General features: G+C 49.7%; 1 protein-coding gene across 1 annotated transcript; it reads left to right on the top strand.

Moving 5' to 3' along the window:
- The first annotated feature begins 236 nt into the window (after positions 1 to 236).
- LOC118508566 lies at positions 237 to 14792 on the top strand. The gene is made up of 6 exons (XM_036048465.1): positions 237 to 4382; positions 5633 to 8298; positions 8363 to 10583; positions 10698 to 10820; positions 11850 to 11892; positions 11967 to 14792. The coding sequence occupies exons 1-6, from the start codon at positions 1790 to 1792 to the stop codon at positions 12010 to 12012; spliced, it is 7692 nt and encodes a 2563-aa protein (XP_035904358.1). The 5' UTR covers positions 237 to 1789; the 3' UTR covers positions 12013 to 14792.
- Positions 14793 to 15006: the final 214 nt, after the last annotated feature.

The raw sequence follows: 15006 nt of genomic DNA, 5'->3' as shown, positions 1-15006 counted from the left end.
GCCCAATACTTCCACTGTTTGTCGGAGAATGTCGAAATCGACCCGAAAGCTTTCGAACATGCGCCTGCACATTCATGTTCGAAACCGACTGAAAACTTGCGCGGTTAGCTAGTGTCAAACTGCGATTCTGACGTTCGATTGTCGAACCCTCCCACCGAGAACCGGCCGTTCTCTGCAGGCGAAAGCAGGACGGAACACAAAAAAGGTGAAGAGAAATAAGAGCAGGAAGTGGCGAAAAGTGCATCTTTAGCGCACACACATACGCACGCACTGGGGAAGAAAAAACGATGTGATCTCGCAGCGACGACGAAGCAGCGGAGTAGACTCGTTCAAATTCGACGACATAGTTCCCGTTTTTTTCTTTTGCGTCCCGCGCCGCTTCCGACGGATGCTGTGAAGTGTTTTTTTACAGTTCTAATTGAAGGTTAGTGTGTGCAAGGTGCGTGGACGACGGTGCGTACGGCCGAACAAATGGGATTTGTGTATTAGCGGTGTTCCCATGCTCCGTATGGACGGCACATAGTGCGTACGAGCGAGCGCGCGCGCGTATGTGTGTGTGTGTGTGTGGTGTCGCGTTTTTCATTAGCGGAAGGAAAAAAGAGGACAGAGCTGCTGTGACGACAGGGGAGGCAGCACACTAGATTGAAGCAGAGGAGCCATCGCGCACACCATCACGTTGTGTTCTGAGTAGGGTTGCTGCTTGGTGCTGCTGCGTGTGGCCAGACGAGAAGACGAGTAAAATAGGCAACCAAACTCGTCGGCAGTAGGCGAAACCGCGAACCTGGTGCAGCACCGCCGAGTTCCATGTAGCGAAATCGGTCAAGCCTCTTCTTTTTATTTGCTACACACCCTCATTCCCGTGCCCCAAGTAATTATTTCGCTCCGTAAAAGTGTGGTTGAGTGCGAGCCGTTCCTCCCATGTGTGAATTCCTTGCACCCGTCTTGAGTGTTCGTAAGAGGTTGTTGGTAATGGTGGTGGTGGCGGCGGCGGTGGTGGATTTGTGTGTGTTTTTGTGAAAGTTCTAAAAAATGCGTATTCTGTAGGACCAACTTTGCCGACGGCTATCCAACGACAAGGAAAGGTGGACGCGGAAAGAGAAGCGACGCAGCGAGCGGCAGTGTGTGCGAGAGTGAGAAAGAAATAGTGCGAAGTAGACAAGCAAGGAGTGTGTACGCGTGGGAAAGAGAGCGATGCGTTGCAATAATACACGGGTGCGGATCAAGATGGAAGATTGTTTGTGCAATTGAAGCACCAGCAGCCAATGTGTGTATAAGTGCATGTGTGTACGCGCGCGCGTGTGTGTGTGTGTTTAAGTGTACATGCGTGTGTGTGTGTATGCGTGTGTTTCGGTGCGTTTGACATCGAACAAAAAAAAGTGCATCGAAAAATCGCAGCAGCATCTTCTTCGTAGAAAACGCAGCAGGGAGAGCGCGCGCCCTCCTCCTCGTTTGGATGAGGACCAGTGTGGTGGGGATAGTGGGAAGCAAAGTAGAGAAGGAGGGAAAGAAAGCAGCCCGTTCCTCCCGCGATCGTTGCTGCATCGTTCGGCGGTCGACATCATAAAAGAGCGACGAAAAAAAAAAGGTCGTGAAAAGTACCTTCTCGCCCATTGCCATCGCTTTGCCACCCTCGAAGCGGGGGTTTGTAATTGTGTCGCGAAGTAGTAGCAGCAGTCGTTGCGGTTGGAAACGGCGGCATATGGCAGCCATCAATCCCTATTGATTGTGCATAACACGCTGCCGTTCGATCGTTCCACAATAAAACACACCAACAAAAAACGATGGCATAATGCATCCCGAGGAGCTGAAATCGAAAGCATTCGTACTGGAACCTCAGGTGCAGCAGGACAGCGGTTTTGTGGGAACGGGACAGGTGCCACCGCAGTATCTCCAGCAGCAGCAACTGTTCCAGCAACAGCAGCAGCAGCAGGTCTTTCAGGAACAACAGCATCTCTTACCGCAGTATCACCAGCAGCAGCACTACCATCATCAACAACAGCAGCAGCAGCAGCAGCAGCAGCAACAACAGCAGCAGCAACAACAACAACAGTATCAACAACAGCAGCAACATTTCACCCGACAGGCGGCCACATCCTGCATGCAGGACAAGTACAGCGGTGGCAACGCACTACGTGGACAGCTCCCAATGGAATGGGGCGATAGTCTGGCAACGGATCGCGTCATTGCCGGCGGTGGTGCTGGAGTCACGTCCGGTTCGTCGATGACACCCGGCCTGGGCCATCATCATCACGGCACACAGAATACGTTGCAGGGCTCGGCGGACGTTGTGGTCGGCCCGAATGCGTTTGTCACGCACGGCTACGGGAATGAGACGACATCGCAGACCCATCAGCGCCGGATGATGAATACGTCGGTCGGAGTAAATCAGTATGCGGGGAACCGCGGTGTAGATACATCGGCGGGCACTTCCGGGGCTTCCTACTTTCACGATCAGCTCGGTACGCATGCCCAGTCTGTGGTGGGTTCGGCAGCGATGGGACACTTTGTCGGCGTTGAACCAACGAACACAGGAGCGTACGCAACGGGGGGTGTAGTGGCAGGCGGGATAGTACCGGGCGGAGGACGTACCGTCGGTCCAATGGTAGCGAGCCCAAATGCTGCCTCACCTCCGGGTGTACCGGGAATGGGCGGTGGAAATGCGTACGGTCACACGGCCGGCACTCCGACACATGTGGCTTCTTATATGCAGCAAGGCTCGCCCAGTGCCATGCAGCGAATGAATGACATGAGCGCAATGCAATCGCCCGTCGGTTCTGCCGGATCGATCGTTACCCAGCAACAACAGCAACAGATGGTACCGGAGCATCGCCGAGCGCAGCTGCCGATGCACTCAGACTTTTCTACCGGCGCCTCCCGATCACCATTCTCGGCTGCAGTTTCACTCCCGTCGTCTAGCCCGTGCATGGTGGATGCGACAGGAGCGGGCAGCCAAATGGCTGCTTGCTCGAAGGCTTCCGATATGGTCATGAACAATGATCCGCTAAAGGTGGTTAACCAGATGCCGGTAATTACTCAGCAACAGCAGCAGCAGTCACGAGCATCACAAATGTTCGGTGGCCTACAGGGTGCTGGTCCGATGGAGGTTCCCTTGGAATCGGAGTTCACCTTCCCTGGAGTCGATCAAAGCACAGCGGACAACGTACAACAGCAGCAGCTACAACAGCAACAACAATCCCTTTCCTTAAACCTGGGCGGCAATAATGGGCCTGCATCGGTCGTAACCCGGACGGATCCTCCGAACGAACGTATCACGCGCTCTGCTACGGCGCACAACCGTGCTGCAGCTCGTCTGGCGGAGGAAGTCTCCGAAGATTCCGAAGCCCTTGAAGAGGTGGTCCCGGCAGATCCGCTTGCTACCAACGAATTGAATGCAGTGCTGCAAGCCAGCACCGCGCCAAAGTCGAACTGCATGCTCCCACAGACTAGTGGTGTCGTCAGCGAAGGCCAGTTGACACCAGCGATGGTTCTCTCGCAAACGTCCGATCAACCACGGAAACGTTCCGTAAAGCACGTGCGCTTCATGGAACCGAACGAGGAGAACTCGTTCGATGGCATGCAGCCGGCCCGTATGGTTTCGCCTCACCCACTCGGTCTCGGCCACCGAGACGACGAAGAGGGTGACGAGGACGAGGACGAGGATGACGATATCGATGGTTTATCGCTGATGCAGAACCTCCCGCCGGTGGAGAGCTTGCTGGTGGAGATGGACGAACGGCTGGACGAGGATGACAACGATGACGAGGAGGTGGAGATGGAAGACGACGATGACAATGGGGGCAGACGGCGAACGTCGGGGCGCAGCAGGCGGGACCAACTTTCGATGCACCGTTCCCGCTCGAAGCACAGCGAATCGATCGAGCTCGAGCTGGAACCGCTGCTGCCAGAGATTGAGATGGGCGAGGGCGGCAGTGGCGGAGGCGATGAAAAGAGCGATGACAATCGGATCGCACCGGTAGCGCACGTCTGTCGGGTGTGTCTCTGCGACGAGAAGGGAGCGGGCGCGGATGGAGAGCAGCGGTCGATGGAATCGCTGTACTGCACGGTGGTGCCGGAGTACCAATCGCGCAGCCTGTATTCGATTCTGGTCGCCGTCTGTCATCCGCTGCATCTCGGCAGCAATGCCGGCATGCCGGATCGGATATGTGGCCCCTGCAAGACGAAGCTGCTGGCCGCGTATGAGCTGTACGATATGTGCCTGCGGAACGATGAGATGCTGCGCCGGAAGTATCAGGAGAAGTTGCTGCTTGCGTCCAGTGCCGCCGGCGGTGGTGGCGAAATGCGGCGCATCAAGAAGGAAAAGCTGGACAACAACGGCGTGGATGCGCTCGGCGATGACGATGACGACGACTTTTACCGTGGAGGTGAGTACACGCGGCCCAGAGCTGCAGCGTACTGCAATTTGCGTACCCCGCGACCGTGTGTGTGTGTGTGTGTGTGTGGGGGAAGTAATCTGTGAAGTATGTTAATTAGATAATTGAGCAGCAATTATCGATCGGGCTTTTGGAATCGAATTCGTACATCCAATTGCTCGTTTTTAATGGATTGAGGTCACAATCGGCCGTCACATGTCCACCGGATTGGTTGCGCGCTGTTTGTAAAATGAAACTGTTCCCGGTGCGATCCCAGCCGTGTGTGCACACGATAGTTAAATGGAATTGTCCGTTTTTTGTCGCATATTTTCAAAGGTGATTTTGAGCATTGGTTTGTTCTGTGGATTTCTGTGTTTTCCTTTGCGCCAAGATTGGATTGCTGCAATGCAGAACCGTTTAATGACGATGGTCCTGAGTATAATCAAACTGTTTGTGCTTCTTCGACGGCTTTAATTATTAGTTTACTCTAACATTTATGTTATGTTTATAGACTTTACTTCTTAGTATATTGCTTTAAATGCGTCATATTCTTCTAACGTCGTTCTTTATAAATAGTGCTAACCGAACCTTCGCGATTGTTGTGGATATGGCTGTCGCTAATAGAAACATTTACATTGAAGATCTCTTCCTTATAATTATCCGATAGATTGTTTTGGTTTTCGAAAGATAAAAAAAACTTTACTAATTAAAACTAACTTTGAAAAAAAATCTATAGGTCGCTGCTGACATTACTTGTGGATCTCTTCGATCAACCACGAGCTCACAGTCGAAAGAGACTGTCTGGCTTCGTCACAGACTAGGGTGGCGAGTTCTGTATAACAAATTCGAACTCGGTACAGGACATCCTTCTCCATTTGAACGGATGCCCCGATATCTGGATCCAGGCCTCATTGAGACGATAAACCCGCCAGAGATTTCCTATTAATCGCGTTCATCGTTTTGCTAGGACACAAGGACATCTCATTAACAATCATTAAAATTAGCCTTCATTATCAGATCTCTTAAAGCGAATCGAGAGGTATATCTCTATCAATTCCCTTACCCGGTAATAAACAACGATTCTTAGTAGGAATTGTCAGGCGTGATAACAGAACAAATAAACGCTGGAATGAAGAAATGATTGTACAAAATAATCGGCCCAAACCACTCAAAGTCCTTAACTTTTAAAGCATAAACATACATTAAAGAGCATTTTGCATTGTATCCTTATACTATTCTCTAACTGCTCCTATCTGTTTTAGGCATCTCTAAGCGTGGGTCAATGCAAATGAACGATCATGACGACTCGTATCTATACGATCGCCAATATCCGCTGCATGCGGCCAGCACCGCGCGCCGGAACTCCACCATCGCAGCCTTGCAATCGCGGTACCACCAGCAGCAGCAGCAGCAGCAGCCGCAGCAAACGCCTGGCAAGTGGGGCAAATATCATCGGCAGTCGCAGCTACCGAGCCATCTGCGCATACATCAAGTGGCAAATGGGCCGGAAGCGTTGCGCCAACTGCACGACGGCAGAGCAAAGCAGTCGACCGGTGGGCAGGCCGCTCGTTCGCCCGCAGCCTTCGACTACAACTCATTCCACAGAGTACTGCCAAGCGGGAGCCACCAGTGTACGAAGTGCTTCCGCGAGTTCAAATACCACAGCTACTACAAGAATCACTACATCAGCCAGCACGATCCTAGCAAACCGTTCAAGTGCCGCAAATGCCACTACACCTTCCTCACCCAGCGGTGGCTGATCGTGCACATGCGCACCCACATCGACGTGATGTCGGTAAACAGCGTCGGGTCGGTGGGAACGGATTCCGGCACGATGAATGCGTTCGATTCGGACCAGCGCAAGGGTGCACGAGGGTACGAGTGCTACTACTGTGACATGACGTTCCCGGCCGTAACGCTGCAGAAGCGTCACATGCTGGCGGTACATGCGGACAAACACCGCGGTCTGGAATGTCCGATTTGTCAGTGTCGGTTCGCGAACCAGTCCAGCTTCCTGCTGCATTTGCAAGAACACAAAGATCAGAAGCGAATGCGCAATGCCGTGAAACAGGAGGATAATGGTAATAGCGCAGCAACGCAAGCGAAGGGAGACGACTCCGGAAGGAGTGGTGGTGCTGCTGCTGGTGTGCAGATTAAGCGGGAGCACATTTGCACCGTTTGCACCGCCTCGTTCGCACGTGAGGTTTTGCTGAACGAGCATTTGCGGGAGCAGCATCCGGAAGCGTTCCTGGCACAGCATACGGAGCTGGCGTTCATGTGTGGCGTTTGTTTGATGGAGTTTAACGATCGCGCTGCCCTGGAAAGCCACACCACCACATCGCACAGTGAGGCCGAACTGGCGGAAGCAGCTCGAACGAAGGATAAACCGTCGGAGGAACCAACACAAGCGGAGGAAGGTAATGAAAATGGATCGGTGAACAATATCAAGAAGGAGAAAGATAACGACACGGACGAACCGGGAGATGGTGGGGTGGATTCGAAAAAGCAGGATTCGAACGACAAAACCAGCGAAGCACCGGAAGGGTGTTCGGTGGTGTACAGGTGTAAGCTTTGTCAGGCGCGTTTTGTAACGAAAAGTTCGCTGGCCACACATCTGGATACGCACGTGGCAGAGATGAAGCGAGCGGCCAGCAAACGACCGTACAGCGACGCGATGGATAATGATGGGGCGGATGTGGCGGACAGTGTGGGCGATGATGATGACTATAGCGGCGAGGAAGATGACGATGATGAAGATGATGATGCAGCAGCAGCCGAAAAGCGGCAGAAGCGCTCCAAGGGCCAAGACGAAGATGATGATGCGACGGAAGAAATGCCCATCGATCCGGACGAGATTTCGTTCAATCCGGACACGGGCGAGCAGATCTTTACGTGCCAGGTGTGCGGCAAGGTCATTAACACGGTGTCCCAGTTCCGGAGGCATAAGCGCGTCCATTCGCCCAAGGGACGGCCCTTCGAGTGTCACATCTGCTTCTATCGATTCGCCATGAAGTACAGCTACACGGCGCACATGCTGCGCCACGAGCTCGGTTGCAATCCAACGCAGCCCACCACCTACCGTTGCACGAAATGCTCGGAAACGTTCACCCGCCGAAAGTTGCTCAGCCAGCATATAGCGGCCATGCACGGCCGTTGGTCGGGAGCCTCGGGCAGTCCGATGTACAGCCCGGGCTACAGTGCGAGTACGTCCAACCATGGGGCAAATGTGTCGGCGCGGGCCGCAATGGGACAGATGGCGGGTGGCAGTTCGTCGGGCATGGCTAGCAGCAGCAGCAGCAGGGGCGGTACGCACACTTGCCCGATCTGTTCGGAGTCGTTCACGCGCGAAAGTGTGCTGAACGGTCACATGAAAACGCACACGCTCGAGGCGGCCCAGATGCAGCACTCGGAGGTGTGCTACCTGTGCCGGGTGTGCAGCAACGAGTTTGAATCTCGCGAACTTTATGAAGCGCATGCAACGGAAGCCCATCCCGGTACGAAGACGGATCTGGTCGAGTCGGGTGTTGCATCGGATGAACCGGATGAAAATGCTGACCAACAAACGGTGGCGGCTGCTGCTGGTGCTGCTGCTGCTACATCGGCGGAGGACGGTGGTGCGGACGATTCGGTAAAAAATCAAGCACGCACCGGCAAAGTTGAACCTGGTGAGAACGATGAGGCAGCTCCTGAGCGCGAGGAGGATGACGACGAGGATAAGAAAAACAGTTCCAACAGCGGTGGATTCACCCTTATCTTCAAATGCAAACTGTGCTCGGGGCGATTCCTGAAGAAAAAGTCTCTCGATTGGCATCTGCAGACACATCGATCGATTGCGAAGCAGGGCGACGGTGTGGCCATTCTTCCAGACATCGGACCAGACGCGATAGCCGACCAGCCGAAGATGAGCAAGTGCACGATATGCGGACAGGTACGTGTGGCGTGGTAATGCGCTTAGGAATTAGTAATGCGACATTTTCTGTTCTCTCTTACAGATATTCGATAACGAGATGTTGTTCCACGAGCATATGCGTTCGCACCAGCGAGGCCCGCGCTCCATACCTATGGGATACGCGTCGCAATCACCACCAACGCGACGCAGGCGTACAGGCGGACGTAGCATTATCCAGTGCGAACTGTGCAAGAAAACGTTCATGTATCGCAGTCAGCTGCATCAGCACACGATGCTGCACCATCAGCCGGGCAAGCCGTACGAGTGCAAGGTGTGCCACTACAGCTTCGTCCACAAACTGAACCTGAAGCGGCACGAGCTAACGCATCTGCGAGAGCCACCGCGACCTCAAATGAACGCCGTGGGTGGTGGTGGTGGTGGTTCGTCGTCGATGCTCGATCAGGAGCACGATCAGGATGATCAGCTGGACAATTCGCATCTGTTGCAGCCTCTAGTGCTGATGGATGGTCCTGATGATGATGCGAACGGAAGCGGCCGGCAAACGAACCAGGGCGACGGGGGCGATGGCAATGGCGATCATCTGACAGGCGCGGGCACCGACGGTACCGGGGCAGGTGGACGTAACTGGGCACAGAAAAAGTTCAAGTGCGTCGTTTGCTCGCTAGTGTTTACCCGACAGGACGAACTCGTTGTGCATCTGCAGACGCACATCGAGCGCATTAACGAGGCCAAGAGTCGCACGGCGGCGGCCGCGTCAGCCACGGCGGACACAGGAATCGCACCCACCGATCGACAGTGCAAGCTGTGTCACAAGGTGTTCAAGTTCAGCTGTCAGCTGAAGCAACACCATCTGCTGCACCATGCACGCGAAAAACCGTTCGAATGCCGTACCTGCCATTATCGGTTCGAGTTCAAGGGCCACCTGGTGCGACACCGGGCCAATCACCATCCGAACGAGGCGAAGGACGATCCCTCGCTGGAGATGGGAGGCGGCGCCTTCATGACGTCCACTCCGATCCGTGGCGCGTCCGGTCGTGGTGGCAGTTTTGGGGAAAGCAGCAGTCAAAGTGTGCCAAAGTATGGCGGCCTGGTAACGGACGATGTGATTATCGCGCCGACAACCTCATCCCCAAGGTCGGAAAGTGGGTCGGCCGGTGTGCCAACGCACCAGTGCCCAATGTGCTCGCTCAAGTTCATCAAGGCACGGTCGCTGGCAATGCACATGCGGATCCATCTTGGTGGTCGAAAGTTGCGCCGTGTCATACCGGCCTCTACCGCGGCCCCATCGTCTCCGGCTGAATCGCAGAGCGGAGGCCCAACCGGGTCCGACAAGCCTGTGTGCCGGATCTGTGCCGGAACTTTCCCGACGGCACACGAGCTGAAGACGCACATGATGACGCATATCGGAAGCGAAGCGATGGATTTGGAGGTTCCGTTCGGTATCAGTGCGTTCAACATGCTGCACGAGAACATGTTCAACGATTCGATGGGCGGCGGGGGGGAAGGTGGAACGTCCGGGGCTGGTGGGCCAATGAGTCTGGAGGACCCCAGCAGTATGGGTGGCGATGGTGGTAACAACAGCAGGACAGAAGGTGGCAGCACCGATGGCGACTATAATCAAGACGATGGTGAAGATGGCAGCGGTGGCGATCCGTTGTTCGACAGTTCCAACCTAGAGCTCGTACTGGAGGATAATATTCTCGACAAAGAGTTCACCATGCGGTATCAGCAGCAGAAACGCCGATCGGCAAAGTCCGGTCACAACAATGGTGGAGAGGGCGGAGAAGACGATGGTGAGGAGGAGGAGGACGACGACGAGAATGATGAAGACATTACGGACACGAACGATGGCGGTGCCGGTGAGGAGGAGGATGACGACGACGAGGACGAGGACGAAGGCGAACAGTCGTCCGCATCGACGATGGCCAGCTTCCAGCGTAACATGAATCTGATGGCGACGCACCGTTCGCGGCTTGCTGCGTCGGCCGCTCTATCGGCCCGCCTGCAAGCCACACCGTCCGCGTCTTCCTCGCAATCGTCGTCCTCGAACAAGGGCAAAATCGTGTGCGAGCTGTGCAAGAAGGAGTTCCTCTACCCGTGCAACCTCAACCAGCACAAGCAGCTGCACCATTCGAAGGAAAAGCCGCACGAGTGTCGTGTCTGCCATTATCGCTTCGAGTACGTCGGCCATCTGCAGCGACACATCCGGCAGCAGCACGAATCGATGGCCGAGGAACTGTTGGCGCCGGCGGAACCGCAATCGTTCGATTGTAACTTCTGCGGCGAGTCGTTTGATACAAAGCGTAAGTGTTGTTTTAACGTTGCGCCTGGGTTCGTTTGATTTACAATCCTAAAGCTGGCAACTTTACCCTCCAACCGCGTAAATGATGGAATGTTTTCTGCTTTCTTTATTGTAGCTCTGCTAACCGCGCACGTGCAAACAATGCACAGAGGCGAGAAGCCGTTCCAGTGTGACAAGTGTCCGGCTACGTTTAGCTATAAGAAATCCTACGAAACTCACCGAGAAGAACATTACTTGAGTAAGTATTGACCATTATTCTCTCTGTACGTGTTGAATTCCGAGTTTTGGAGTTCCGCGAACTACTAGTGATGAGCAAATCGAGTCAGAATGAGTGAATGACTTAAATTAGAGCAATGAAGGAGATGATTTATCAACTCACATGTGATCTAATTGTCCGTGCCGACTATTCACTCACTCACTGTGTTTTGACTCACTCATAATTTGTGTGATTTAACTCTCCGTGCCGAATAGGCACTCACTCACTACGTTTTAACCTACTCACTCACCCGTCGTGAATTAAAATGTCAGTTTGACAAATCAAAACACAATGGCAACATGATTTCAGTAAGCGCAATTGGTGTTTGAGATAAAGATAATGTAATGCGATTTCAAACTCACGAGTGAATTTCAAACGAGGCGAGTGAGTTAAACAAAGTGAATGAGTTAAAACGTAGTGAGTTTAAACCAGGTGAGTAAGTGGTATGTCGACACTGAGAGTTGAATCATCCTTGAGATTTAACTCTTAAAAAGTGAGTATAAGATTTAACTCACTATTGTAACTCATTTCCTCTTATTTGATTCATGTTAATGGGTGGCTTTTCCCATTACTATCGTCAAAATTTTCGTATAACGTGTAATTGTGTTTTCCTTAGAGCCTTTTTTTGGAAAAAAACATTTTCCTGTCAGATCCATCATTCTACTGAAAATTCGAAGTTTACTCTCAATTTTTTTTATCAATTTTACCACATAAGTACAGGAAGCAACTGTTAACTATTGCTGGGCTTAAAAAGCTTTTGATTTTCACACGACTGTTTATTGCCATTATTTCAACAGTAAGGAGAGTGTGTCTTACCCTAGAAACATATTTAAGATATATCATAACGATAGTTTCCGAGTTAAAAAAAATGGTTTTAAGATGTCACAGTTGCTTAAGAATGTTGCTCGTCATGCAATGTGGAAAATGCTGTGAATTAAGTTAAAAATTGCCCCCCTTCCTTTTATGTTTGATACTAATAATAAATTGCTTCTTTTTTTCAAAAACCTCCAGAAGCCAGCAATGGAGCCTTCAAGTGCAGTTTCTGCAAGAAAACGTAAGTGTTGACACCTGACGCCACATGAAATGAAGGTCGAGAATTCATTTTAATTTTCACTCTCTTCAACACAGTTTCAACAGCGCACAAAAAGTAGACAACCATGTTTGCATTCAATAGTGACACCGGAAAATAGAACACCACTCTACAAAGTAATTATTATACTGAAGCAATGCTAACAATTTACGCTAAAGCCTGCAGGAACGCCGATTGGGGGTGAAGCGGGATAACAAACTACACACTACAAAATATAGCAGCTATAATGTATCTTTTTACACACAAACACACATATATATATATATATACATATATACATACTCAACACATATGCGCCGAAGCAGTGTAAGGTTAGTCGTAGTGAGAAAGAGCATAGTATTGTATAAGCAAAACCAGGATAGGAAAGTCTATATATATACATACATATATATATTTAGTCTATATATATATATATACTTATACATAGTAGCAAAGCAAACAAAACAAAACATACAGTAATAACATTTGCAGGAATATAAATCGCCTATATAAAGCCCGCAATAGGGGAAGGGAAGTGCGTGTAGTTTGTAAGGAAACAAATCAAAACAACACATTTAACAAAAAGAAAACAAAACCGATAAACAACAAAACCACACAAAACTCAGAGATGTAGAAAGGAACGAAAACAACAAAACAGTGCAGTTGATAGATCGTGTATTTGATAATGAGCCAGCCTCCCCCTTCAATCTCCCCGAGTATCAGATAAACACATTTGAAATGAAAATATGGCGTAAAGTGCCGAAGAGAGATAGAGAGATAGAGAGAGAGAGCGAGCAAAACAAACAACACAAGAAGCAAGGTTCAGTAGTTCAAATTGTATAAGCATATTCCTACTTATAATTGTAATGTTATGCAGTGCAGTCTATATCGTGGCTCGTGGCCACTCGAAGCGTCACAACACAACACAACACAACACACACACATCACAGAATAGAGATAGAGCGTAACATGGAAGAATAATTAGTATGTAAGTGCAACTCCATCAGTATGTGCATATAGTCCACACAAACACTCACAACACACATACATACACAACACTCATAAGCAACAACAGCAGTAACAAAAGCTTCTATAACCTGGGCATCCCGTGGGGCGGTCGGGTAAACGTAAGCATGCATTTGTTTTTGCGCGGTGTCACAGTAGGTATAATTTAACTTTAGTAAGATAGGGCTTTAAAAATCTGAGAAGACGAAAAAGATGAGGTGGGAAAGGAAGCGATTTCGAGTCGATTTTTAGCTCATACTTTGCATCACACACGACCATACTCTGATTTTGTTTTGTTTTGTTTTGTTGCTACGCTTTGCGAAGCACAATGATGGTAGGACTGAATGGAAAACAAAACACAGCAAAATCGTTTCGTTTTCAACGGCCACTCATTTTTACACTGTCGAGCGATAGAAAGTTCTAGGTTAGCAGTACTACTTTTACATCATTTTCCATTGGCCATCGGCTCACGCGAAGTTGCATTGTTTCGCGTGCGTCTTTTGATCGGTGTGCGTTGGATTGTATTTTATGCTTATTTTACTTACTCATTTTACCGTAACTTATCATTATCATCTTGTTTTAATTTAAACACGAAGAATACGAAACAACACAACAGCTCGTTTGTTCTTATCATCACCCAGTGTAGTGGTTATTCTTAGTAGTAGAAGTGCTAGTAGAAGTGGCAGTGGGGCAGTAATAATTGCAGTACTACGCCATGTTCACTCCACTCCACATATCCCGTGTCACGTGGGACAGTGAACAAAGCGGTGGGAGTAATTGGAAAGTATTTTTGTCGCTTTATTTTACCCTATTTTTGTACCATGTTCAGACATTTATTACACTTGCTTTCACTTGCAGTCGGATCGCTCACCGTTTGCTTCGATCATGAGCCGATATTCATGAATTTTCGATGTGAAAAACCGATCGTAGTGGCATGCGATTCGATTGTCATGTCTCGCATTCGATAGGGAAGGCACGCAAATCGAAGTATGCGGTGAGCGATTCGAACTGCGTCTGGAAACAGGTGTATGTTCGATGTCCGCGTGTCCACGTGTGTCCTATTGATGAACCGTCGTTTTTTGTTTCGTAATTGACGGCCAGCCGGACGTACGTTACAGGTGCAATTAGCTAACTAACAGTTTTAATGATTTTAATCATGTATTTCGTCCAAAATCGATATGTAAAAAAGCATACACAAACACACACTATAAAAACAAAGCAAGCAAACTAATGATGCAAAAGAAAGGCAAAACCTAGCTATAATGGAATAGAGAGCATACTAAGTAATAATGATGATGATGATGATGATGATCACACACATCCTTAGGCCCCGTTTCATGTGCGATTAGTTTTTTTCTCCGTCACCGTCATAACTATTTATACACACTCGATACGGCGATACACTACTCGGTTCATCCTTACTAACAAAAATCGTAACATTATGCACACGCCCCGGATTGGTCAATCAACAAAACCCATAGAACGCATGTCTTATCAAGCGGTAATCAGAAGCAGCAACAAGAGTAAAACAAATTTCATGAGCATCATTAATTTATTATTATATTTATTATTGTACTTGTAATAAAATATTTAATCAATACCCCACCCAATATTGCAAAAATGCGCAAAACAAAAACAAAAAACACTTCAAGAGCAGTAGAAAATAGACGAGAGGCGATAGGGCGTTACATGGTGTGTGGGGTGAGCGCCAGATCGGAAAACAAAACAAAACAAAAACTCATAAAAGAAACAGCAGTGAACAAATTATGATCCAAACAAAGGTTAGAACAAAGTAGGAATGTAAAGAAAATGATAGAATGAGGATGGAAGTTGTGGAATGGGAATTTAAAGTAAAATAAACATAAGATTTAGAGATTAAAGTGTGTTTTTCATTCTTATTTCTTGAGCTCTATCGCTCTACCCGATATGGTTATGAGTTCCATTCTAATATGGGGGATGGTCTGGTGGTCGGCAACGTGTACGACAGAAGTGGAGTTCGAGTGCCCTCCAGACCGTGTTCCCGCGGCAAGGATTGGCTATCCGGTTATGTGGTAAAATAAAGCTTTGGTGAACGATGGATAGGTCGAAAGGGGA

The sequence above is a fragment of the Anopheles stephensi genome, chromosome 2, assembly GCF_013141755.1.
Source record: "Anopheles stephensi strain Indian chromosome 2, UCI_ANSTEP_V1.0, whole genome shotgun sequence".
Taxonomy (NCBI): Eukaryota; Metazoa; Arthropoda; class Insecta; order Diptera; family Culicidae; genus Anopheles; species Anopheles stephensi.
This window is presented reverse-complemented; position numbering and strand designations above follow the sequence as displayed.